The sequence below is a fragment of the Monodelphis domestica genome, chromosome 1, assembly GCF_027887165.1.
Source record: "Monodelphis domestica isolate mMonDom1 chromosome 1, mMonDom1.pri, whole genome shotgun sequence".
Taxonomy (NCBI): domain Eukaryota; kingdom Metazoa; phylum Chordata; class Mammalia; order Didelphimorphia; family Didelphidae; genus Monodelphis; species Monodelphis domestica.
The window spans coordinates 340,407,468-340,435,110 of NC_077227.1; the positions used below are offsets into that span (position 1 = coordinate 340,407,468).

The 27,643-nt window shown below is 50.2% G+C and overlaps 1 protein-coding gene across 1 annotated transcript; it reads right to left on the minus strand.

The window, feature by feature from the left end:
* On the minus strand, positions 1 to 27,643 carry PCDH1 (protocadherin 1). Its single transcript, XM_007473793.3, has 5 exons — positions 27,382 to 27,643; positions 17,924 to 18,777; positions 12,668 to 14,863; positions 7,091 to 7,310; positions 1 to 4,923 (listed from the first exon to the last, which is right to left on the minus strand). The coding sequence occupies exons 1-5, from the start codon at positions 27,419 to 27,421 to the stop codon at positions 4,535 to 4,537; spliced, it is 3,699 nt and encodes a 1,232-aa protein (XP_007473855.1). The 5' UTR covers positions 27,422 to 27,643; the 3' UTR covers positions 1 to 4,534.

Consider the following 27,643-nt stretch of genomic DNA (forward strand, 5'->3'; position numbering starts at 1 on the left):
TCCGGTTTTCACACTTTTATTGTAAAGCTTAGGAATAATTACACAGGTCTCTTCTTTGACAGCTCAGCAAACAAACCGGAAACGAACCGAACCGGAGTGGGGAGGAGGAGAGGGTGGTGCCTGCGCATGCTCGAGGCGCGGGGTTGAGGGGATGAGGTGCGTGGTGCAAAGGGGGCAGAGAAAGAAAGACAGAGAGACGTAGAGAGAAATCATTACAAATCAACGGGATTGTGCTCGCAGCGCCGGGGTTGGGGCTGGGATTTGGGGAGGAGGGGCCCTTCCCGGGGAAGCGAGGCGATGGGAAGCGGCACAGACCAATAAAACACGACCCCAGTGTAGGCGTCCAGACACGCCCCAGTTCACCCCCTCCCCAGATGCCTCAGTTAAGAGACAAACCCCACCCCCCCCACTAAACCCCGAAGGGGAGACACAGTCTCCCCTTCCCCTCTCAACCCTCCCCCCACGGGCAGAGACACGACCCCCTCCCCCCAGCCTTCCAGAATCCCCCAAGGAGTGACACAGTCCTCCTCTTCCCAGAGAAACCCCACATGGAGACACTCCCCCCACCCTTAGAAACCATCTTGTGACCAAATACTAGGTCTACTCTCGCCCCCACCGTTCTGAGACATCTCTCCCTAACCCCAAGAGGAAATTACTCCTCAGAGATTCCCTAAGGGAGAGACACATTTTTAGAGATAACTCAGAAGAAAGAGGCTCCATAGGTCCGCCCACCTGCTCACCCACCCCAGAGGGGGAAGAGAAATTCCCTAGGGAAGAAAAGTACCCCCCTGGAGCCTAGGGGGAAAACGTGCCTCAGAGAACCCTCCCAGGAGGATTTCTCGGAGAGAGGAAGACATTCTCCAGAACCCCCCCCCCCCCTTCCAGGGGAGAGACATGCTCCACATACACACTCAAGGGGAGAGACATGCTCAAGACAGTCCCCAAAGAGGCATGCCCATAGACTCTCACACCTTCCAAGGAGGAGAGATCCATACCGCCACCCTCCCCCCCAGGAAGAGACGAGCCCAAAGATTCTACAGGGAAGAGGCATTGTCATAGGGTTCTCCCCTTTCCCGAGGAGACATGCCTGAGATTCCCATCCCTTCAAGAGAAGACATGCCCCCAGGGGCCCCAAAGGGGTGAAGTATCCCCTCCTGAGGGAGAAATGAGCCCAAAAATTCTTCAGGGAGAAATGCCCCCAGAGACAATCTCTGAGGAAGTGGTATGCCCCCAAAGACCTTTCTTTCTTCTCTCCTTCCCACCACCATTCCCAGGTCATGCCTCAGAGATCCTCAGGGAAGAGACACATCAGCTCCCCTCCCTTGTGAGGAAAGAAGTCATGCCAGATTGGGTGGGTTCTCCATTTCTTATCATCTGATCAAACTCCACCTGTTCCTACATAAATCTGTACACAAGACAAGGCATTGGGGAGGCTCCATGGAACAAGGACCAATGCTGAAGGTCTGCACAGGGCACTACCTTCAGCTCCCACCCCCCTCCCCACCCCACCCACCTTTGGTTTTACCTCTCAGGTTGCCCCAGAGCAGTGGCAGACCTAGTGCCCCATCCCCTACCAGAGAGCTAGGGGTTCTGGCCCCTTCCCTGCATGAGGATGGCTCCTACTCTGTGCTTGTCTGCCCTGGTGGGGGGACCAACCCCTTTCTTTCTGGCTTAACAATTGTGCAAAATATTCCTTTTCCCCTCAATGCCCAGAGGATTCTCTGGACCAAATAGGGTACCCAGTGCCCTAAAGACTGGAAAGTACCCAAAGAAAGGGAACTCCCAGAACCAAGATGGGGTTCTCAATACAAAGGGGCTCCCTAAGATCAAGGCAGTCCCCAATTCAGAAGGATTACCTAAGACAAGCAGAGTTCCCAGGAAAGAGGGATTCCCTAAGATCAAGAGAGTCCTTGATAGAGGGATTCCTTAGAACCTAAGCAGGGTCCCTAATAGGAGGGGTTCCCTAGGACACAGGTAAAGTAACCAGTAGACAGGGTCTCCTAAGACTCAAGTAAGAGACTCCTGCATAGGGGAAGCAGGGTCCCTAGGATTCATTTGAGGTCTCCCCTGTATTCTGGCCTGAATGTCTCCTAGACTATCATTCCTTTTCACCCCTACCAAGGTGCTCATTCTGATTAAAACTGTATCTTCCACCCCACCAGGTCCAAATTCCCTAAGAGCCCTGGAGGTCACAGACCACTATCCCCAGGAGGATCCTCTCCCCCCAGGTTATGAACGTCCACCCTTCACTCTGACATCCACTATTGCACCTGCCCGGCTGTGCAAGGAGAAGGGAAGGGGTAGACCCCTCAATCTTTCTCTCCCTCTTCCCTATCCCACCCATTGGGCCCTAAGTCATAAGCCTGAAGGAATAGACTGACCCCATAGCTAACTATTCAGTTGAGCTCTACCCACTTTCAACCCTCTACCCTGTCCTCCTGAGAAGTGTGTTTGCAAGGGGTAACTCCACCTGCCTCTCCCCAGCCTTAAAGGACAAGGAGAGAGCCCTCTTTCCCCATCACCATTACCCAAGATGAGTGATGGACACTTGAGGGTGAGGAGCAGAGAGCAGGGCAGATCCTCAGCCTTTTGGCTTTTACTAGGGTGAGCTTCTATGGAGGGAGGAATGGGCAAGGCATGCAATGGGAATTCGGTCCCAGCCCTAGCAGCACGGCCCCCAAAGGCACAGGACCATCCTGCAGCCCATACCTCTTCCACAAAATGCATCCCTTGAGTCCCAAGCCCATGGCCAAGCTAAGTCCAGGGTCCCCACCCTGAGTTTTCATCGCACCCCCCCAACCTAGGCCCCTGGGGAATAGGGGTATGGCAGGCTGGGCTAAAGTAGGGAGGGGATGAAGAGGAAACTGGAAAAGGGTTCTGTGGAGGGAAAAAGAGCAAAGGGCCTCCTTACGTTGATAATGGAAAATGGGTTCTGGAGAGAGCTCCCTCCTAGCCCAGCCCACCTAGAGTGGCAGAGGGGCAACTGCCATGGCTGTTTAGGTTGCTCCATCCCCACCCCATTTTCCGAGGCTGTCCTGTGACCATGGCAAAGGGGAGCCCAGGGAGCCCAGCAAGAAGGGGAAGGGGAGCCCTGGGACTCAGGCAGCTCTTTCAGCCCCCTGAGATCAAAGGCAATGATGGTTTTACAGGCTGATAGGTTAGAGTCATGGCAGGGGCTTTGTTTTTTTTGGAGGGGGAGGGGGAGTGGAAATAGGGCATGGAACCTTCCCCTCCAAGCTGGGGACAGTGGGCAGCCCAGGATCAGCCCTTCCCCCACCCCTGAGCAAACCTTTCCTTACCCCAAACTGCCTAACTAGGTTATCTGCACCCCCTCCCCCCACCTCTCACCTTCCAGCTGTCCCCACCCTCCCAGGCTAGGGGACTCCTCAAGTGACACCTATCTGGAAGCAGAGGGTGTGGGGGACAACCTCAGCTGCCTCCGCCCACCCACCCCCCTTCCAGGGCACAGCGCAACAGTTCCAAAAAAATAGAGATTTGTATTAAAAAAAATTAAATAAAAGCCCAGCTCTGCTGATAGGCCAGTGTGTCCCCCCCCCTCCCCTTCCCCTCCCCCTCCCTTTCCAGCTCCACCCTCATCCCCCATGGCCCCAGGAGTATTTACAACATGGAACAATAGGGCCAGGGAGAGGAGGGGCACTGCGGCTGGGGAGGGGGGGGGCAACAGGCAGGCCCCCCACCCCCAGGGGGTTCCTAGACCAAAGACAACAACAACAAGAAAAGTTGCAAATCAGGCAGAAATGGGAACATCATTCCAAGGTCCAAGGTCCATATGTACAGATGCTGCATGACCAGCAGGGATGGGAATGGGGGGTAGGGCTGGGAGGAGGGAATGGGGCAGGCAGGCAGCCTAAGGGCTGCATGAGAGAGGGAGCCCTCCCACCATTTCCATTGCCCACCCCCCCAACCCCACCTTTGGTAACTAAAGCCCTTTGAGGCCCCCCCACTTCCCAGGCCCTATTCCCCCCAAGTGTCCCCTCTTGTGGAAATTCCCAGAGAGGGGGTACCCCCTACCCTGATATCAGAGCTCTGATGGTGATGCCCTGACTTTCCCCCACCCTACCAGCCACCAAGGAGATAATGGATTTGTTAAGGGTATGTGGCCCTTGGCTTCCCTTCCCCCCTGGAAGTGATGGGGTAAGTCCCCTGGAAGTTTGGGGGAGGGAATTTAAGTCACTGGAAAGCGACCCAGCCAGGACCCCAGCTCTGCAGTTGCTTCTGCTCCCCAAGGTGGGCAGCCCGGGGAGAGAGGGATGCGGGTGAGGTGCGGAACATGGAGGATCCAAGGCCTGGTCCCCATTCGGGGCAATGGGTTTCCCAGGCTGTGGGGACTGGACCTGTGTGGGGATGCCTAGGGCTGGAGAGGGAAGAGAGATGACATGTAGGGAGTTAGGGACCCTGGGATCAGCTCACCCCAAGGACTGACCGACGGGGATAGGGATACCTGGGTACCCTCTTGGCAGGTGAGGGATACCGGCCGGCTGGGGCTGGAGGTGGGCTGGGGCTCTCTTGGGGCTCACAGGTAGATTTCACGCTTGGCCGTCTGGGCAGAGGGGGTGGCCGCGGGTGGGAAGTCCGAGGTCTGGGTGAGAGGGATCTCCTCCAAGGTAGAGTCCTTGCAGGAATCATGGCTACTGTTGGAGAAGGCACTGTACGAGGGCAGCAGGCGGACGGGGGCCATTTTGGTGTTGCATTCTTCCGGGGGGCTAGGGCTGCCGGCGCCTGCGGGCTCCTGCCCGCCTCGGTCCTGGTAAGGCACGAAGGTGGAGAGTTTGAGGGCGCTGCTCTTAGACCGTCGGCTTGGGGAGGACTGGCCAGGCATCCAGCATGTGTCCGAGTGGCCAAACTCGCTGCACTCCCGCGTGCATGTGCCCGTCATGGCTACATCGGGCAAGGGTCGAAGGTCTGAGGGGAGAGAATAGAATCCTATGAGGAAGGGGCACCCACACACTCTCTCTCTCCACTCCCCCCCTAGCCATCCCTCCTATGACACACAGAGCCATGCTCTCCCCCTCAATCCCCCCCTTACGCTAAGTGTACCTAGCCATAAAATTGGGTTGGGGGCACAATTCAGTTAATTTGAGCACATACACACACACACATACACATGCCTCCCTTCCACCACCACCCCTGCCCTGACTCCCCACCCCAAACACCCCAGGGGACAGGAGTTGGCCGCCTGACATCACCAGTAGCCAATGTGGTTGCTGGGCAGCAGGTCTCTACGGAAATGACTGGCACTGGGTGAGAACTTCCTGAAGCAGCTGCCCCCTGTCTGCCCTCACCTGGGGATGGCAGCAAGCAGTGAACCCCACCCAGGCTCCCTCCTGGGTCGGCCTTAGGGACGTAACTGGAAAGGTGGCCCATGCTCCAGAAAGGAGCTCCTCCCCTGGCTTGGCCTCTTGCCCAGGAAGGTGCCTGCTGTACAGCGCTCATTATTCACCTTTGGAGCACTGGGGCCCTGACGCATAACGGGAAGAGGGGAAGGGGGGGTTGAGGACCTAGGAAGCTCAAGGATCCCGGGGTGATAGAGGCTGGTCCCAGCGTTGGGAGCGGGGAGGAAGAATAGAGCCTGACCCTGAGGGCCTGAGGTGAGCAGTGTGGACCCCGGAGCTGTCCCCACATACCTGGTGGCTCTGCCTCACGGCCTGCTCCGGCCAGTTGGCTCTGCTTGGGCACAAAAAGGATGAGATGCCTCATGAGAACTGTGTGTGCGTGTCTGTGTCTGTGTCTGTGTGTATGTTGGGAATCGGGGAGGAATGGAAACAATGAGCCTCCATCATGAGGACAGGGAAAGAATGTGAGCTGGGGCAAGAGGAAGGGTGCTCAAAGCCTCTATCCAGTGGGCAGGGGGACTGGGACATAGAAAACTTGGTATGGGGTGAGAACAGAGGTTTAAAAGGTAGATAGAGTAAGACCCAGGAGACTGGTGGTCAAGAGTCTTAAGTTCCATAGGCCAAGTCTCTTATACTATAAACCCATTCTCCAGTCACTCAGACAGTGTGCACAAACACCCTGACTTAGACAGCCCAACACCTTTAATCAGATGTTCAAGACTAGCCCCACCAACTCCTCCACACGATAACCTGAGTTAGTGCTCCTTCTAGACTGGGCCCCAGGACTTTATTCCTCCCTTAGCTGAAGACATCAAAAGCTTTGCCCCAGAGCCATCCATTACTTTCTTCTTCTTCCAGGGGAACTGATCTACTTGCTCACTCTCTTTGACCTCTCCATCCAGACAAGAGACACATGGCCACTCTGTGAGGCCTTCTCATTGTCTGAGGGCCCCTTCACAATTCTTGGGGTTCCTTACCCTCCAAATGTTCTCACTATTGTCAGGGCACCCCTATTGTGAAACCTCTTCACAGTTTTTGGAGTATCCTCCCTAACTTTGGGGCACCTCTATTACTTCTAGGATCCCCTAGATCATTCTCAAGGTCCTTCTCTATTTTCACATGCCCTCATCACTTTCAAGATTCCCTTCAGTATTCGTAATACAGTCAAAAGAATAGTGGGTTTAGAGTCAGAAGTGCTTGAGCAAGTCACTTCATATCTCTGGATCTCAGTTTTCTCAACGTTAAAATGGGAAAGCTAGGCTAGATGATCTGTAGCTCTAAAGGTCCTTTCCAGCTCTAAATCTATATTTGGATTCTTTGCCATTTTGAGGTACCTTCACTAATTTCAGTTTTTTCATCAGTTCTTGGCCTCATTATCAGAGATCTTTATTTTTCTTTTGAAATGTATTACTAACATTCTTTTCTTTTTAAAATTTGAGCCCCAAATTTTCTCCCCTCCCTCCTCCACTCACTAAGACAAGCAATATATGATATCAGTTATACATGTGAAATCATGCAAAACATATTTTATTTGAGAACTTCCAAAGGAAAATGTCACCATTCTTAAAGTAGCCACTACAGAAAGCCCTCACTATCACCCCAATAACAAAATGGGGGGGGGGAAGTCTTTAGGTCATCAGCTTTCTTAGGAAATTCCTCTCTTCCACTATCCTACCCCTCTCAGGAACACATTCACACACACACATACACGCATGGAGTTTTCTAGGTGCCCTCACCATTCTCAGGATGCTCCATCTCTCCTATGCTGCCATCAGGGGTAGTGCGTTCATAGTGGTCCTCAGGAAGTGCTAGGGGCCCAAGCCGGGGGCCAGAGGATGACTTGCTGGATGGTGTCTCTGACTCCTCCAGTCCACTGTCATAGTAACTATGCTGGGATGGGTCCTGCAGCTCCTGGGCCTGACTAGTCGCCGAAAAGGTGACACGGCGGTGAGGTAACTGTGGAAAGAGTTAGGGTTACAGATGGTCTTGCCCAAAGCCTGTACACAGCCCCCCCTCTTTGCCCCCCCCAGTCTCCCAGTGGTCATGCTCCCTCACCCTTTGCCCAGCCTCTTGAGATGCCAGCAAAGCCCCTTCCTCAAAGTCCAGGCCCCGGCAAAGCCACCATTCCCAGCAGTCTCCATTACCTTTCCCTTCTCATGTTCTCTTCCCACTCTGCATTGTGAACCTATCACCCCATGTCGGTGAGTAAAGCTGACCTTTCAAGGTTACCTGGTTACCCTCCCAACTACACAAAGACTCTTACGTAGACTTAGAAAGGAAATGATGTGAGGGCTAAAGAGAAGGTGACAGGAAGGAAAAAGAAAATGACCATCTAAGAGTAAGGAACAAGACCCAGGCATGCTGGTGCCTGTACACTGGCTGACTTTCTAGACTCAATGGAAATACGGCAATTCCTGTAGTGGGATGGGGGTGGAGGTGTCAAGCTAGAAGGCATCACACTCCCAAATGAGACCCACCATCACTACCACCACCAAGAAAATGGCTCTTGAAAGTCAGCAAATGAGAACTTCAATTATTTCTATAGAAATGGCAGGGGGAAGGGGGTAGATTGGAGTCTCAGCAGGAAAGTACTAAGAAGAGAAAATGGTGCACTTAGCTGGGGAAATGAAGGCCCGAGAGGAAGCAAAGATCAGGGATGGAGCTAGGGGCAAAGGTTGGGAGTGTAGGGAGTTTTTCAGAGCCAAGAGTGCTTTGGTGTTAATGATTAATCAAGAAGCCTAAGAGAGTTTGGCACCTGGTATTTGGTATCACCAATAAGCCATTCAAACACTCCCCTGAGACTGCCACCAACTCTGCAAACAACTAGGAGAAGCTGAAGACACATTAGGAAAAAATGAAGAAACCAGGGGAAAGACCAGGAATGGAGAACTTAAAGGCATGAGGAGCCAGGAGGCTGAGAGGTCTTCACCTTCATAGCTTTTGAGTCATTCACTCAATGTCATCACCCCACAGTTCCCCAGCAAAAACACCCTGAGCCAGAGAAAGCTAGACAAGACAGATCAAGGGAGGGTGACCTCAGAATAGACCTTAATTCTCTAAACTTAGTTCTCTCTAGTTCTGTCTTCCTCAAAATCCCAGTTTCCATTCAAGGGAACTGAAATATCACACTATCAATGGAGCTTAAAAATAAAATGACGAATTTGAGGTGGTTTACTGGATAAGAAACAAGGGACAGACAGACAGGAAGTCCAACCCAAAATTACTCCGTTCCTAGGAATGTAATACCCACCCGAGGTTCCCTAGGTATATATATATAGGGCTTGATTATCAAGGGAAGGAATGAGTCATGGATTCTGGGCATTTCGGGCTGAAAGGGTGTAGAAGACAAATCTGAGTGCCAAGGGTGAATTGAGATCAGAATGGTGGCAGGGGTTAAGGATCTACATGTAGGCATACCTCAATGTTCCAGCATCCCGTGATTTACACTGTCCCTCTCTGAAAATCTTTTGTTCTTATAGCTTCATCTATCTCTTCTATCCAGATGAGTCCTAAATTAGCACCAACACTCCTGAGCCTCAATCTCCTATCTCTATTTGCCTATCAGACACCATCCATACTATCATGGTGTAGTCAACAGAGTATTGGATATGGAGTCAAAAGACCTGGTTTCAAATATTGTCCCCTTGTTCTTCTTTTTAACTTGGTGTCTTAGTATCAGTTCTAAGACAGAAGAGTGATAAAGGCTAAGCAATCAGGATTAACTGAGTTGCCCAAGGTCACACAGCTAGGAAGTGTCTGAGGACAGATTTGGAACCACGTCCTCCTGGAACTCCAGACCTGGCTCTCTATCCACTGTGCTATCTAGCTGCCCCTGGCCCCCTTCTATTTACAGTGTTGTCACCTGGGCAAGCTACTTCTCTTCTGGACCTAAGTTTCTTCATCTGCAAAATGAAAGGAAGGCTATGTTACATCATCTCTACAGTCTCTTGAAGCTCCAAATTCTACAATGTCACGATGTAGGTGAACAGCTATGATATCATACTCAAAACCAAAACATTATTGCTGCTCCTCAAACTACTTTCCCTTCCAAAGTAAAGTCTCTGTTCATCAATTACCAATATTCTCAAAATTGCACAGGCTTAGAACTTTAATCTGATTTGTCCCTCCTCCCTCTCCCCTTGCACTGAATCATGTAGTACTATTCTTTTTTCCTTGAAGGGTCCCTTGAACCCATTTCATCCTTCCTCACAACCACTACCTCAAGTCCAAGTCTTTACCACCTCAGTCCTAGATCATTACAATGGACTCTTCCTGTTTCTAACTCATTTAACATAAGACAACAAGATTAATCTTCCTAAAGCAGTTCTGATGTCATTTCCCCTTTTAAAAAAACATTCATGCCTCCTCACATCCTGCAGCCAGCTTCGATTCTAATCATCATACCATCATTCAAGGCCTTCTGGCATAGTCCCAACCTGCCTCTGGAGCTTGTCTCCCACCACTTTCCAATGCCAACTCTCTACTGCAGCCTGGTCAGACAAATTTAGCATACCCCTAACACATCATAAACATGCCCACTTCATGCCATATCTCTTTTATATAGCCCATTCCCAGGCCCTTCCACATACTGAAATCCTATGCTTTCTTAAAGAACCAGCTCAAGCCTCAGGGAAGTCTTTCATGATCACCCTGGCCCTTAGCAATGCCCTTCCAATTTCAGTAGCAGCTATTAGCTGCACTCCTCATGTGGTGCTTACCCAGATGTGGGTGAGCCTTCTGAGACTTGTCTCCCCAACTAGACTACAAATTGCCCATGTTCACCTTAAACATTCTCCTGCCACCACCCCCTAGAAAACAGAATATGAAGTCTTTTTTTTGCACACAGTAATTATACAATAAATGTTTTTGATGATGACGGATATTGGGCATTGAGATGTCGATGTTTTAGGAACATCAGTAAAGATGGAGTTAGGATTTAGCTTATGGAATGGGGAAAACAAGATAATACCATGAATTAAAACTGAAAAGTACTCCAGGAAAAGGAGAGTAAAAAAAGAGAGGAGAAAGGGGGAAAAGAGAGGGAGATGAGAGGAAAGAAAAAAGGAACAGAAGGGAAAGGGGAAATTTAGGGGAGGTCCAGCAGAAGCAGCTGTGGAATTCCCTCCAGATTTTATCCTAAATAGAATAGGAATACGACCCTCTAGCAGAGCTGAAATACCCTTTTGCCTCACTCTTCCCAAAACTGGAGAATGGGTCTGAATGTTGTGAATAAACAGAAGAATCAGGGTAGTCTGTGGGCAGAATTCAAGAGGCTGGAGCTGCTGGTCTAGGGCTCCTGGGAGTGATTCTAGCCTCCCCGTCACCATGGAGACTCGGCCTTGTCTCACCTCATAGCCTCCCCTAGGACCTGGGGTCCTTCACCCAGGCCTTGAGTAAAGCATCTCACCCCACCCCCACCCCACCTTGAGCAAGTGAAGGCATACCCAGGGGGGTAAGAAGTGAGAGATGGAGAGAGAGTGAGCGTGAGCAGTGCTGGAAGGCTAAAGAGCTGGAAGGAATAAGGAAAAAAGGCTGCAGGGAGGAGGCAGACTTGGGAGATCACCTTATCATCCCACCCAAAGGCAAAGCCTTGCCCATCACACACAGGTGCACAGGGCTGGAGCCTCTGGAAGTAATGCAGTCACAGTCACAGACTGAGACACCCGACCATCTCTATCCCTCTCTTCCATTAACTTTCCCTCATGCCCAGCCTCCTTGCAGCCCTGGCAGAGGTGGACAACATAAGGTAGTATGAATATTTTCTGGGGTTGGCAATGGGGTAAGGGAAAGAAAAGGAGTGAGATCACCAGGGAACATGAGAAAAAGCAGCCAAGCTAGCAGGGCATGTTCTCCAAGGATCTTTTGCCCACCTTGGAGTCCAGGAAGCTCCCAAGCTTTAAACCAACCAACCTCAAAGCCCTCACCTGGGGCAGCTGGACTGGGCACTTCATCTGGGACCTGGATCTTCTTAGATTGAGATGGGATGCGGGTGTGGGGGAGGGGGAGGATCAGATTGGGAAGTGTAAGGATCCAACAATTCAAGACCTTGGTTAGGACTTTTGAGGGGAGCTGCACCTGGAAGTGGGAATCTCAAGTGGATGGTCTTCCTTTCTAGGTGAGGAAGAAGGGTTAGGGAGAGCCTTATTCCACAGAGGACTTGGATGAATTCAGGGAAGTAAGGGACAAGGAGTTTTACTGGGAGACAGGATGGAGTCAGCATTGTTCCTTGGAAGGAGGATTCAGTCCCCAAGTCTACAGGAATTGGGGCGCAAGGGCTAAGTGGGGTACAATAAAGGACCATGGTGTAGGGCCTAGTGGGGAAGATGAAGAGGTCAGGGTGGTATGATATAGGAAGTAGGGGAGTGGGAAATGATGGAATATGGGGTGGGAAGGAAGGGAGGGAACAAGGGGCTGCTTCCAGTCTCTCTCACTCCTTCTCTCAGTTCCAGGTGAAAATAAGAAACAAAAACTCCAAAAATAGAGAACTTTATTGTCAGTGACGGGTAAGGGAATGCTGGGGCCCAGGCCCTGAGAAACCTCTGGGCTGGTTGGACATGGCCCTGGGAAGAGGAAGAGGTTAACATACAGCACATATAAAAGGCACACGTGGAGTTGGTTGGTGTGTATGAAATGAACCCACCATGACAAAAGACCTCCCACTTCCCACTCTGAACCTAAACCAAACCAGGTCTTTTCACTCCTGCCTCCCATGCCTGTGACTCCATCAGAGATCCTGAATTCAGGAAAAGTTTTTGCCTTCCCTCATCCATACCTTCTTCTCCTGGTCCACCACCAACCCCAGAACTCCCCTACATCTGGAGTAGTGCCAGCTCCTGTGGGCAGGAACAGCTAAGACCCGGCAGAGCCTCTTCCCTACAGTGGAGGTGGAGGCAGGCACATGGGCCAAGAGCAAAACATTTTTGCTCCCCCCTCCCCATATACCCTTCCTCAACTTTAGAAAACCACTGGACTTGCTTGACTCAGAAACCTCACTGCTTGGGCACCTATGAAGTACCCACATCTAAATCAAGCAGGAAGCCTCTAGGCTGCCCCCAGCTTCCCTGTCCCATAAAAATGAGAGTGCGGACTTCAGTGTTAACCCCCTCCTTCCCAGGCATGGTTTACCCCCCTCCCCCACCCCCCTCCTAGGGGCCCTATAATATCAGGGATGTGTGAGTGTGGGTGTGCACATTGGGAGGTCATTGATGATGCATCAGAATAGTCCAATCTCACTCCCACACTTCAGTCCAAATAGCCCCTCGGTAGGGGTGGGGAGGGGGCCGGGGGGTGCTGAGCCTCAGCGACTGGCCTACCTGCTTGCTGGGGTATTTGGGGGGGTTGGTACGGTAGCTGTAGTCTGAATACTGCTCCGAGCCCGTGGACGTGGTGTCCCCAGTGCCCACGAATGTGTTGGCAGGAGGCAAATCTTGCACCACTTGGTGCTTCTTGGAGGCCGAAGGAGACTGTGGCTGTAGTTGGATGGAGGGCAATGGCGAATTGGAACGATAGTGCCGTCCCAAATCTGGGCTGCCTGGTGGGTAGTTGAGAGGCAGGTGGATGCGGGGACTATCGCCAGGGGCATCGCTCATCAGGTTGAATTTGAGAGATTTCTGCAGTCCAGTATCATCTTCATCTTCTACAGGCTTCACAGGTTTGGGTGATTTGCTCTTTCTGCCCTTGCTCTTGGGACCTTTGGTTCCTTTGCCCCCTGGCTTGGGAGCATACAGATCCTTGGTCTCCTTCTTGCCAGCCTGATAGCCACTCTTTGCCTCCCGCTGGCGGCAATAACGCACCAGCACCGCCAAGGCAATGAGCAAGGCCACAGCTACCACACCAGCCACTACACCAAACAGGATGTTGCCCCGTTGCTTCGAGCGCTCATACTCTGGATCACCAGCTATGTCAATATCCAGTGGTGTGTCCAGGCTATGGCCAAGCAAGTTCTCCAACAAGGTTCGGTTGGCTATAGTGTCATTGACGTAGAGATGGACCAGGGCAGTGCCGTGGCGAGAGGGCTTGCCACGGTCACTGACCTTCACCACCAATCTGTGGAGCCCATGATGACGCCGTTCAATTTCCTTTTCCAGAGTGATGGCACCAGACTGTTGCCCAATCTGGAACAGCCCGTAAGGGTTGCCACCCGCAATGATGTAGGCCAACTCTGCATTGATGCCTGAGTCAATGTCCTCGGCGGTGACCTGGCTAACTGTCTCACCAGGCCGGGTCTGAGGAGTCAGCAGTCTGTGGGAGGTGTTGGAGGGGGCGGTGACAAAGGGTGGATTGTCATTTTCATCTAGCACGTTGATGGTGACCCCAACATAGGCTGAGCGGGGCGGTACACCCCCATCCACCGCTTTTAATTGGAAAGTGTAGGTGCTTTTCTGCTCTCGATCAAAGCTCAGACTGGAGAGAATGGTACCAGTGCCGTTCTGGATGACAAAGTCACCATTGTCTTGCTCGACTGTGAGCTGCACACGGGCATTTTCACCCTTGTCCCCATCAATGACAGTCACCATGCCTACAGGGCTTAGGGCCGGCATGTTCTCCATCACAGAGAAGTTGTAGCCACTCAACATGAACTTGGGGTCATTGTCATTACAATCCAACACATTGACGAGGACTGTGGCTGTGCCCTGAAGGCTGGGGTTGCCCTGGTCGGCTGCCACCACCTTCAGCTCATAGCTATCCCTTTGTTCTCGATCAAGGGACGTCTTCACCCAGATCTCACCCGTCTCAGGGGAGATAGTGAAGAGGCCCTTGGCAGCTGGCTCGGGCTCCAGGGAGTAGACCAGCTGGGCATTGGAGCCAGAGTCAGCATCACTGGCACTGACCTCGGTGACCAGGTCCCCAGGCTTATTATTCTCGGGGAAGGCAACCTCAGTGAGGCTCTGGGTAAAGACAGGGGCATTGTCATTCACGTCAATCACCTGCACCTTGAGGGAGTTGGTGCTGGAGAGGGGAGGGTTGCCAGAGTCCACAGCCACAATCTGGATGGTGTAGTCCTTGACCTTTTCGTAATCAAGTGGCGTGGTGGTCTGAAGGAAGTACTTCTTCTTGCTGTCACTTCCAGTCTCGCTGGCCTGGCGCAGCTGGAACGGGACATCACCCGCCACCACACACATGACGACCGCATTCTCCCCCTCGTCACGATCGGACACCTGCACCAGGGCCACTGCCGTCTCCTCTGGCACGTCTTCCGATATGTTGGCCATGCCATCCTGGTGCGTGACCAGCCCGATGCCCCGAATCTCGATGGACGGGGCGTTGTCATTCATGTCCTTCACTGTCACCACCACTTGGGCACGGGCACTTTTGGGGTTCGCCGTTCGATCCTTAGCCATCACAAAGAAGCGAAGGACGCTCACATCCTCACGGTCTATGGGGCCTTGGACCGTGATCAACCCCGTGGCTCGGTCCAGCCGAAGCAGCCGTCGCACAACCTCGGGAGCCTGGTGGAACGTGTAGTCTATTTCTGCATTTACACCCTGGTCAGAGTCGTTGGCCTTCACCTGTGGGATGGGTGTGGAATGAAAGAACATTAAGAAAGCAGATTTAGCACCTGGGGGCACCCTCTCAGACACGGGGATAAGGAGAGGAGAGGTATAGGGTCTTAAGGGGAAATGCAATGAAGAAGAAAGCTGACCACTGAACCATGTGTCCTGGCCGTAGCTCTGTCAGAAACTAGCCATGTAAGCAAGCAGCTGGGTGGCTCAGTGGATGGAGAGCCAGCCTAGAGACAGAAGGTCAAATGTGACCTCACACTTCCTAGCTGTGTGACCCTGGGCAAGTTGCTTAAAACCCCCATTGCCCATCTTTTACCACTCTTTTGCCTTGGAACCAATACACAGTATTGATTCTAAGACAGAAGGTAAGGGTTAAAAAATAAAAATAAACTAGCAATACAACTCTCAGCAAGTCATTAAAACTCTTGGGGCTTCAGTTTCTCCATATGTGAAATAGGAGCATACTATCTACACTTGCCAACTTCACAGGACTCTTGGGAGGATTAAATATGAAATTATATGTAACAGTATTTTAGAAATCAAAAAGTAGAATATAAATGTAGCATTTTATTATTATTAGAGAGTACCCTGACCCCCATCCCCGCTCTGGCCAGGGAAAAGGAGCCTGAAAAGTAGGACTGTTGGTGAGGGCGAGGTAGAGTGCTTATTGTGTGCAGGTCCTGAGCAAGGGGTCTCTTTCCAAAGCAAAAAGGTGGGGATGTGGGTCAGAGGGAAGCAGTCAGCGCCAGAGGCTCAGCCAATATGCTCTGTCAAACCGGGGGAACCGGTTGTGGCGGCTGCCAAAGAGCACAGCAACGTGACGGAGCCGGGCCTTGGCCTGGGCTGCCACCGGGGGCTCCCTCAGTCAGGAGGGAGGAGGGGCTGGCAAAGGGCCACGAAGCAGGCTGGCAGCTCCTGCCTGACAGGCTAGGCTCCCAACACCAAACAATGGGCTGTCTGTCCCTGCATGGTGGGCACGCCCTCCCACGCCAACACCGACGCGCACCAGGCCCCACTCAACCCAAACATGGGTGGCATCGGGGCACTAGGCGGGCACGATGGCCATGGAGCTGTGCACCATTCAGTCAGAGGCCGGGCAGAGGAAGCTTTGAGGCACGGCAGTCGATGGGGAAAAAGAACTATGGAGCAGGTTGAGGCCCAAGAGGGCTATTGTCCTAGGTAATGCTCTTTAGGACCCAACCAGCTTTGCCCAACCAGTGCGCTACCCTAGATATTTCCTTTTTGGGTCCTTTTTCTAGAAACAGGTATCTACGAGGTTTCCCTGGCCCCAGCATAACTCAAACTAGCAAAACTAGCCTGAAAAATTCTCACTCTTCACTCTAGTTCCCCATTCCTTTACTCTCCCTTTTCAAATCACTTCCTGTCATATGGCTGTTCATCTCTAAGCTAACTCTTTTTCACTATCTCTGGCAATCTGTCTCTTGGTTTCTTATCTGGATTTCTTGATCTCTGCCTTTACTCTGTCTCCATCTGTGTATCATTCTTGGTTTCTGTCTCTAAAATTCTCCCATCTCTGTTTCTCTGTATTGTACTCATCCTTGTCTCTTCCTTTCTGTCTTCCTATCTTTGCCTCAAGAAATCTGTTTCTCTTCCCAGTTGTGTGACCCTGGGCAAGTCACTTAACCCCCATTGCCTAGCCCTTATCATTCTTCTGCCTTAGAACCAATACCTAGTATTGGTTCTAAGGCAGAAGGTAAGGGTCTAAAAAAGTAAAAATAAATTTAAAAAATAAATCTGCCTTTTTCCCATTTCTGACTTCCATCCTTATCTCCCCATCTCTCAGCTCCTACATAAATTTAAAGAAGAGCTGGGGGGTGGGGGGAGGGAAATGCAGTGTTGCACACCAGGGTTTGGGGGGGTCTTCAGGCTTGGCAAGGTCATAAACCTGGAGAGTGTTCTTCGGGACCAAATTGGCTCTGCCCAAGAAGCTGACCACATAGGATTTCTTCCAGATTTAAGAGCCAAAGGGCTTGATCAAGATTTTTTTTTTCCCCACCCCTGCCCCAGCACACCCAAGAATTTTAAAATGCTGGAAGGTTTTCTTTCTTCTCTCACCTTCCCATTCCTTTCTTCTCCCTTCTGCAAGTCACTTCTTATCATATGGCTGTACATCTTTGTCTAATTCTGTTTTCCACTGTCTTTCTATCTATCTCTGGCAATCTCAGTTTCTATCTGGCTTTCTCACAGGCATTGCCTTACCCTGTCTCCATCTGCGTATCTATCATTCTTGGTTTCTGTCTGTCTCTATAATTCTCCCAGCCTTGTTTCTCAGCATTGTGCTTATCCCTGTCTCTTCCTTTCAGCCTTCTTGGTCTCTATTTTTGTCTTTTTCTCATCTGTTTCTCTACCATACCTGTCTCTCTTCCTGTTTCTTTCCCATTTCTGTCTTCCACCCCTGTCTGTCTCTTCCCTATCTCTTAAGTCTTATCTCTGTCTCTCTTCAGTTTCTGTAGGTATTACTGGATTTTCCCATTGTTACTTCTCTCCCGTCCCTGCCTATCATCCCAATTCCTATGTCTAGGTTTCTGTGCAAGTCCCTAGACTGCTCTAGGATCCTAAGACTTTTGAGGGGGATACTTCAGAATTTCACTTCAGATACTAAGTAAGACAAGGTATACTTTAGGGCAGATAACGGTGTCCAGTGAAGAATGACCACAGGGCTAAATTCTTCTTCTGCACACTGACTTCAAAGGTACAGCTCATGGGGAATTAGAGAGGAGCAAGGCCTGGCATGAGGCCAGGGTCCAAGATGACAGCAGGAGATACACCTACCTGTCTGGAAAGATGGCTCCCTTGGTTCCAGACAATGGCCCCCAAAGCCCAATTGGCCCCTAAGGCTGTTCCCATGGTTTTGTTACAGGGAGTCTTTAGTCAGTGAACCAGTATATCTCTCCCTGAGCCAGCTGTCTAGACTCCCAAACCATGGGCTCCCTCTCTGGGAAAGGCTGGTTGGGGAAATCATCCAGGAAGTCAGAGAAAACCGATGTGATGGGACCTGTTAGAATGTGTGTGTGTGTGTAAATCTCACCTGACTTGTGGTCTCACCTGGATAACAGAGTGACCCACAGGGCTGTTCTCAGACAGTTCTGCCTCATACGAAGGCCGTTCAAACTTGGGTGCGTTGTCATTGGTGTCCAGAACAGTGACCCGGAGCAGGGCACTGCTGGCCCGAGGTGGGCTTCCCCCATCTTGAACCTTGATAGTCAGGTCATAAGAGTCCCAGCGTTCTCGATCCAGGTGGCCCATGACAATGAGCTGTGGCTGCTTCTCCTCTTGGTCCTCAGCCACTTGCAAACCAAAGAGCTCCTGGGCCTCAGGTCCTGCCTGTAGCTCATAGGACGCTACACCATTGGGGCCAGCATCACGGTCAGAAGCCAAAGGGATGGGAAAGAGGGCACCCACCATGGTGTTCTCTGGAATCATCAGTGTGATGACCGGGGAGGCAAAGTTGGGTGTGTTGTCATTGATGTCCTGCACTTCAATCTGGCCCTCTAGGAGTCGGGGGCTGCCATTCTGAACCAGGTCTGTGATCGACACCTCAAATTCTAGGATGCAGGGCTCACCGGGCAGCTGATTCTGGCATTCACGAAGTCCCTCTCGGTCAATGGAGGTCTCTGTAGTGAAGATGTCGCCTGTCTTGCCATCCACTCGAAGATATGGAGCACCCACTTCCAACTTATACAGGTGTCCCACATCAGGAAAGCCGTAGTCGGCAGCCAGGCTCCCAATGAGTGTGTTGGGTGGCTGTTCCTCCTGTACCTTATACACCACCCTCGTGGCAGCTCCTGGAGAAGGTGCAAGCAGTAGGGCCAGGAGTAGGGGGGGTAGCAACAGCCTCCACCAGGAGCCGAGGCTAGACCGTGGGGGCCCCATCCTGGCAGGCAGCGGGGTCGGGAGGGCTGACAAAGAGGAAAGATACAAAGGCAGACTGTCAGCTACAAGCAACCCCTTTCTTTTGAAAACCAAGCTCCTCATCCTGGGCCCAGTCTTAGGCCAGATGCCCCAGCTCAAAAGCTAGACTCCAAGTTGCAGGTGTCTCAGTGGCAGAAGGAGAAGGCAGCTGGAAATTCAGGTAAGAGGCCCCAGAACAGAGCTGCAAAGCAGCTCCCACGGGAGAAACGCCCTGAGCCAACTGACAGGAGCTCCCTACTTCAGCTTCCTTTCCTCCCTCTCTCCAACTTTGCACCTCCCTCTCACTGGCATCTCCACTTAGTTACTCATCGTAATTACCCTGATACTGAGATAGAGAAGGAAACCAATGCCTGGAGCCTCTATCCAAAGGGCCCCCCATTCTGTGGTGTCTGTACCTCGCAAAATCCCCTGCTCCGTACAAATACTGCTTCTGATGCTGGAGCCCGAAGGCAAGCATCTCCATATCATTCTGTCAGACAACCTTTAAAGATTAGAGATGTGGGGAGGGAAGGGCAGGCTTAGCTATGGTAGAGTCTTAACCTGGGGTCTGTATACATTTTTTAAAACATATTTTGACTATTGGATTTCAATAAAATTGGTTTCTTTTGTGACTCTACATATTTTATTTTTTGTATTTAAATATTATTCTGAGAAGGGTCCATAAACTTCATCAGACTGCTACAGAGTCTATGATATAAAAACATTTAAGAACCTTTGGCCTAGCCTTTTCTAGTCTCTGGCACAGGAAATTAAAGTGAATTTAGCAAAAATTTAGGGAACATCTGGGTAAAGGAGAACAGTAACCTAGTGATGGGATGGGAAGTGGAAACTGTACAAGCCAAGCTTGCGACATGGGTCATTTGGCCTGGAGAGAGCAGAGGTCAAAATTGGGGCCAGGGCTAAGAGAATAAAACAATGGGGAGCTGCCCTAGCCTGTCCTTGGTTCCCTGGCAAGAATCCTGACCCAGGACTCAAGCAGGTCGGACTAGAAGAGGAGCTGCCAGTCCTGCCACAAACACACACCCTTCCCTGCCTCTCTGCCTTCACCCCCACCCCATGTACACTTAGCCCCAGCTAGGTCTCTTAGAAAGGCAGCAGGTCCCCCTCTACCCTACCCAATATCTGCACCCCCTAAAAGTGATCCCTACTTAAAAGTTACTCCCCTTAGCTTCTGTTCCACACAATGTGACTGACTACTTTTACTTCATGCCTATCTTACCCTAAGAAAGAAGGGGGGGGGGGGGGGGGAGGAAAGAAGGAAGAAAGGAAAAAAAAGGAAAGAGGAAAGGAAGAAAGAAAAATAAATACCAAGACTCAGGTCCAGGAACCTTGCTTAATCCCAATACAAGCTACTCAGTCTTCAAGGCCTTTTACCAAATCCACACTTCTCCTAGGCTTTCATTCTTCTATCTCTAGAATCGAAAGTAGAACCTAAACCAATTCACCAATGTGTTTGCCGTCTGAGCCAGGCTCCAGTCCCCACTCTCTTAGGGAATAAGATGTATTACATATCCTGCCCTTTCAAACCTTTGCTCCCCTCATTCTACTGTCTTTCAAGCAATCCATGCCCACCACTTCATTAAAGGTCAAACTCCTTGACCTGACAACTAGGGTCCATCCCCAGTCTTCAGGAAGAATGTGGCCCATAAACCATTTTACCCAACTATTTAGCCTTCGGTTTCTTCCTAGGTAAAATGAAGGAACTGGATTATATAATTTCTTTTTTTCCCCCTTCTTTTTAACCCGTACCTTCCATCTTAGCATCAATACTGAGTATTGGTTCTAAGGCAGAAGAGTGGTAAGGGCTAGGCAATGGGGGTTAAATGACTGTGCCCAAGGTCACACAGCTAGGAAATGTCTTTTGATACCAGGACTTCCCATCTCTAGTTCTGACTCTCAATCCACTGAGCCTCTCAGCTGCCCCCTGGATTATATAATTTCTAAGACCCCTTCCAGTTACAAATTCTATGGTCCCATATTTCCAAACTCAACTATTCCTATTCTCCCATAATAGTTTTGTAATTTGTGTGTGTGTGTGTGTGTGTGTGTGTGTGTGTGTGTGTGTGTGTGTGTGTGTGTATCATGGGCCATTTTGGCAGTTGGCTCTCCTCAGAATAATATTCTTTTAAATGTACAAAACACATAGAATGACAAAGGAAACGGATTATATTAGAAGTCATCAAAATATTTTTTAAAAATTTCACAAGTCCCAGATTAGGAACTCCAATCCTAGGAGAACGCTCCAATGTAGCCATATTAAACATGTCCCCAACACTCACATCCTCCAACTTTTGCTCAATACATGCTACAGGTGAACTGCCTTTCCCCATACAGAAACATTTTGTCAATGACTCACATCAGACTCCGCTTTTCCCATTGGGGTTTTCTTGGCAAAGATAGAAGAATGGACTGTCATTTGATTCTCCAACTCATTTAACAGATGAGGAAACTGGGTTAAGTGACTTGCCCAGGGTGACACAACTAGTAAATATCTGAGGTTATGATTGAACTCTGGTTCTCCTGACTGCAAGGCCAGTCCTCTAACCACTGAGACACCTAGCTGCCCCTTGGAAAAATTTAAGATCCACTTCCAGAAATCTCTCCTCTAAGAAGCCTCTCCCATTACTACTGCCCACACGAATCCCCTCCCTTCCTCTGAATTCAGAGCACTTATTTATTGTACCACCTATTAAGCAATGAATCAACTAACAGCTCTCCCATTATTGGCATTTCACATGTCAGTCTTATTTCTCTACCTAGACTATAAAGTCCAGGGATTATATCCTCTATTATTCTTGCATTCTACATAAATAAAGACTTGCTCTTAATTAATTTGAGAACAAAAGAATACAGCTCCATTAATGACACCCACCACCATATGCTGTGCACATACCTTAGGACTATCACCTGAGAACTCCACCTCCTAAGTTTAGGCAAAGGGGAGGCAATCAGGAAGCACCTGGTTTAAGGCTATCTGTCTGCATTTTGGTCACCTTATCTGGAAGGCCCTGCCACAATTAGGGGACAGCAAAAGGCATGCATTTGAAGGAGATATGTTTATATCGTCTAGTGTTATGTCTATGAATTGAGGAAATATCATAAGAAATAAGGCATGTCAGATAATGGGTAAAACAATTTCACATTGACTAGAAATAGCAACCCCTCACTTGCATGCCTTGCTCTTCATCTGTACTTTCTCCCCATTCCTCACCTTTCCATGTCCCAAACAGCCTCCTGGTTTTAAAATCAGAAACTGCTACAATCAGTTAGGTTTTTATACCAAGATGGGTTTGATAAAAATGAGAACACACAGGCCAGCTAGATAGCTCAGTGGATAGAGAACCAAGTCTAGAGATGGGAGATTTTGGGTTCAAATCTGACCTCAGATACTTCCTAGCTGTGTGACTCTGGACAAGTCACTTAACCCTGATAGCCTAGACCTTACTGCTCTTCTACCTTAGAACCAATACTAAATTCTAAAGCAGAAGGTAAGGGTTTAAAAAAAAGTAAGAAAGAAAACAATTCCATAACCTAGGATTCCTGGGATAAGAGGGCACAGAGAGGTCAGGCTATAAGATCCTATAAACTAGCCCAGACTAGCCTAGTATTCTAGGAGAGAATCAGAGCAAGGGAATATGTATGGAGAATAAGACTAAGGGCAGGGGGCAGCTGGGTAGTTCAGTGGATTGATAGCCAGGCCTAGAGATGGGGAGGTCCTAGGTTCAAATGTGGCTGTGTGACCCTGGGCAAGTCACTTGACCCCCATTGCCTAGCCCTTACCACTCTTCTGCCTTGGAACCAATACACAATATGGATTCCAAGATGGAAGGTAAGGGTTTAAAAAAAGAGTAAGGGCAGAAAGGCAAAGAGATCCTAGGAAAAGATATCGAGGCCAGTAAGGCCATAGGAGACAAAGGTTAGGTTGAAAAATAAAGGGGTGAAATATGAAAGGAGCCTAGAGACAAAGAAAGATGACTTAGTCTATCCTTATTGGGGAAATTAGAAGCTGTGAGCCTCTAGTTGCTATTCCCTCTCCCCCCCACACCCTATGCTTCCCCGAAACCTGGAAGGAGATTATCCCAGAAAAGGGAATGATGCTGATTTCCTTGGAGAGGATGGGGAGGGGCACATAGCAAGGAAAATCAGTTGTAACAGCCCTAACTCAGTTGGACTGGACAGGAATCACACAAAAACAAACAGGCCTGCAGGCTTAGTATGGGTGGAACAATAAAACAGGTGGCCAGCTAGTTCCCTGCCCTCCCTCCCCCAACTCTGGACTTTGTCCTAGGAAGATCTTGGAAGTTATCTATCCCAGTCAGAAGCCTTTTAAGCTATTAGGAATTCTCTTCTTTCTCCTCCCTCATTCTCCACCCAGATTCAAAGCAAGAGCTCTGCCCCTCCCATCCACCCAAGAGATTCCTCATCAACCTGGAGACAGGAGTCTGGGAAGCCATAGTAGGGTTAGTGGGAAGGAGGAAGAGTTGGGGCCAGATAATTGAAAGGAAATGTCTTAATCATTCTGGAACCTGAAACCCAACATAAGGGAGTGCTCATGTATGTTCCAGGGATAGAAATGGAGATTTCCCCTTTTACTACTGGGGTTGAGAAGATGGAAAAAGGGAATCCTAATGGATGGGAAATAGGGGTTGCCTTTAGGCCTCCAGAACATATCACTCCCAGCAAATCAAAGGGAAGAAGGTGATTACAAGAAAAAAAAAAGACTATGAGAGATAGAGACAGAAAGAGAAACTATCCTTTTCCTTGAAGAGCTTATAGTTCATTTGACAATGTTAAAAATACATTGAAAGCAATTTAAGACAAATAACAGAACAATAAATGTATCAACAAGTACAAATTGGAAGCAAAAGGGCAAAGAGGAAACAAAAACGGTGATCAAGTGGATGGAAGATTTTGTGAAGGAAGAAAATTTTGAGACCATTTTGATTTCTTTCCCCTAGCCACTAGTTCCTTAGCTTTAACTCTTGTCTTAAAAGGACTACTACAGATTCCCTACCACGGGTAGTAGATCTCACCCTGTCTTCCAGGAACCACCCTCCATAAACCAGACTCAAACTCACCCCTTTAGTGCCACCCCTCCCCTCCCCTCCCCCCAGGGTGATCTTTTTATTTTTCATTAGCCTTTATTTCAGACTCAGTCAAGCTCAATCTAACTTGCATTTCCCAGAGGCCGATATTCTCTCCTTTGGATATACATCCAAGACCCAGTCTTAGTCTCGGGGTACCCAGGATCTTCAGACATACCCGGTGATTCTCAATGTACAAAAGTCTGGGCTCCTGCCCGAGCCCACAACCCACCAGAACTACACCCCACCAATCGCTTTATTGCACTAGGTGCTAGTCCTCCCATTGTCCTGCGGTGCTAGCTTCCCTCTTTCTGAAAGCTCCATTCCAGGACCCATTGAAACTGTCCCTCTTTACAACATGCCTCTCTCTGTCCTTACTAGCTATCTCTTATGCTGCATGGACAAACTGGGCCTTCCCATAAGGAAAGTAGTAGACCAGGGGCCTCAAAAACTATCATTTATTCCACATGTCATTCACCCCCACAGAGCCCTGATGGTCCTACCATTTTCCAATGGAACAATTAGGTTTCAAACTCAGAGGAGATGGGCTCTAATTAAAGGGGGGTGGGGGAGGGTCAAGGGAAAGGAAAGAAATTGGGGGGACAGGGGACGAAGATGGAGTTTATGATGTGACAGGGGCTCACTCTGGAACCTACGCAATTGGGGAGATGTCTCTTGCGAGCTTTAGGAAAGGGCTGTAAACAGTAAAAAGGGGAATGATGGTTTAGCTGGGGGCAGTCAAGCTTCCAGAATCTTCTGACAAGTTTATGGTCAAGATTCCAAGTCACCCTCCAAAGTGAACACTGTCTTCCTAGATCCCCAAGAGCTCCCTAGAATTGCACACACAGCCTCCTTCAACCAGGACTGCGGGGGGTTTTTGGTTTGTTTTTTTTCACCTAGCATTTCATCTAGACCTAGAAGAAGCTCAAAAACTAAGAAGGAATGTAGTGGTGTGTGGTCAGGTGAGAAGGTTGAGAAATCACAAAAGCAGTAGCTTAAGAAGTGAGTGTAGAAGGTCATTCATTGGCAATTTATCCCAAAGAATAGAGGGTAGAGAGAAGGAAAGGAGACGGAAGACCCAGAGCCGGAAGTGGGGGAAGGGATGAATTAGCCCCTGGGCCTCAATTCCCCTCCCTCTCTAGGCTAAACCAGCCCCATTCTAAGGCAGTTTGGAGTCTCCAACCTTCACCTCCTCACTGGGAGGGGGAGTGGTAAATCCTTTCATGGTATGCATGGGGAAAAAACTATTCCCCCCGACTCATATACCAATAGGAAACAGGTTGAAAATGGAGGTCAATGAAAAGAGGGTTTGGGAAACAGGAAGAACTGAGCCAGGAAGGGAATGTGTGTTCTAAGTATTACCCACTATGACTTTGCATGCCTCGCTGTGAGCTCAAATGTGCATATTTCAAAATGAGAGTCCTGTAGAATGTATTACTGATCCTTTTGAATTCTGGAGTCTCTTCCATTGGTCTGTGCATGACTTTAACATGACACCACTGGCTTTTTTAAAAGCCCAGTTCATAAACCTAGGTGTGCCTTGGTGACACAGGTGTGTTTGGGCTAGTGTAGTGACACAACTGTGTGTGGGAGTCAACACCTTACCTATTCCCTGGCAAAGATAGGGGAACAAAGCCACATGGGGCCACCTTCCAGGATAAGGTGCCAGGTATGTAAGACTCCCAGTGAAGACCATTCTTAAGGCTTCTGCAGTCCCAGTCCCAGTCCCAGCCCAGTGAAGAAGGGGGAAGTCAGTGTTTAGAGGAAGGGGCAGATGTTCCCATAACTATATCTCCTTAAATTAATAGTATCTATCTACTCCATGGCTCTATTTACTATCCGGGTGACTTTCAAACCAAAATCTTTTCCAGCCATCATTATTCCTTATGTGGGGGTTTCCCCCATTAGTATGTAAGCTCCTTGAGTGAAAAGATTGCCTTCATTTTTGAATTTGTACCCTTACACAGCCTGTAGTCAAATGATTTTAGATTTATTAATTTATTCTACCTCCCTTCACACCATAATCAGAATCACTGACTGATGAGACCAAACTGTAAGCAGAGATGATAGGGGAGACTGACCACTAGGAGAGGAAATCAGGAACAGAGGTTGGGGAAGTAGAAGCCTGGAAAGGGGATCCCTGGGTGAAGGGAAGAGGGTGTAGGAAAGAAACCACAACCTGAGTCTGGGAGCAGGGAGCTGAGCAGAAGCAGCAGTAAGGACTCTGGCAAGCTTGACATTTATAACAATGTCGAGATTCAAGTAGGAGAGACTACAGGGGAGACCAGGGGAACAGAGTCCCCAAGGGGATGGCCAAAGTAGCCCTCCCTCATCTAAAATTGGTCACCTAGGAAAAATGGAGACTGTGTGTGAAAGACAGAGACAGTGTCTTGGGGTGTGCTATGATAGGTAGGTTTTAAGTGAACACTGTGTTAGTGTGTGTGCCTGTAGGGTGTGTGAGAGAGAGGCACAGTATGTTAGGGTGTTATGTGAGATGGGAGTGCTGGGGTGTGCTCACCCTGATGTGTCTTCGTATGTTTCTGAAGATGTTTTTATGTTGGTGTCTTTGCATCAAGCTTTGTGATGTATGTGGGGTCTATCTGTGTATCTTAAAACAGAGGGGTGGGGGCTGGGACTGAGAAACGCTCCAGGGAACAGGAGGCACAACAAGTGTTATTCAGGGGGGAGGGCTAGGGAGGTGGTGTGTGGAGAGGAAGCTTCCTTTGGTATATTTCTCCTCCGAGAGCCACCTCCCTCCCACAGCTTAAACGCCGGCAGTGCGCGTACCCCACAAAAAAAATCATGCGTTTACCGCATCCCAACCCCCGAGCCTCTCTTCTCCATCCCTGGCCCCCAAGCTCTCTAACCACCCTTCGCCTTGACGCAGCTTCTAGGCTCTGCATCCATTCCCCTGCCCACTCCCAGCGCCGGGACTCCAGGAGGGAACTGGTCCAGGCTGCCGGGCCAGAGGGAAAGATGCAAAGCAGATTCGCCCCCACCCACCCTCTAACACACACACACACACACGCACACACATACACTCACGCGCGCACACACGCACACCACATACACACACCAAGACTGTGGGAGACTAGGGGAGAGGAGGAGGGCGGGTTGCAAGGGTGCTCCCAGGAAGCCCCCTCCCCCGCCCACCATTGCCCCCCCTCCCGCCTCCATGCTCCGGGCACCTCCCTTCCTGCGGGCCTTAATCGGGTGGGAGCGCCCCAGTCTCTAAATATTGTCTCTACTCCCTGAGGGAGAGGGGTACCCGCCTCAGGGGACCTGAATATCTTGGTTGGCCAGAGGCAGCGATAGAAACAGGGACACGATCCTTCAGTTCCGACTCACTCCTTACCCCACCCCCCCATCTTCTCCCCGTTCCATCCTTCACCCATTCCCCTCCCCCATCCGGCAAAGCCGGCCATAGCCGCTCCGGCCGCTCGGGTCCGGTCTCCGCTCGGTTCCCACAGCCTTCGCCGCCAGGGCTAGAGATACGTAGCTCCTTACCCGCCTTGAGGCAGCGCCGGCTCCCGGCTCCGCTGTCCATGAGCCGGCTCCAGGCGGGGCTAGGGCTCCGGCTCCGGCTCAGGCGGACTGGGCTCGAGCTCCAGGCGCACCAGCCCCGGGCTGCTCCGCGTCCGCGCCGAGCTTCGGCTCCTGGAGTGTGTGAGGCGGCAACGGTGGCGGCGGAACGAACGGAGCGGAGCTCGCAGCCCGGCCCGCCCCCTCTCTCCCTCCCTCCCTTCTTCTCTCGTTCCCTCCCTCGTTC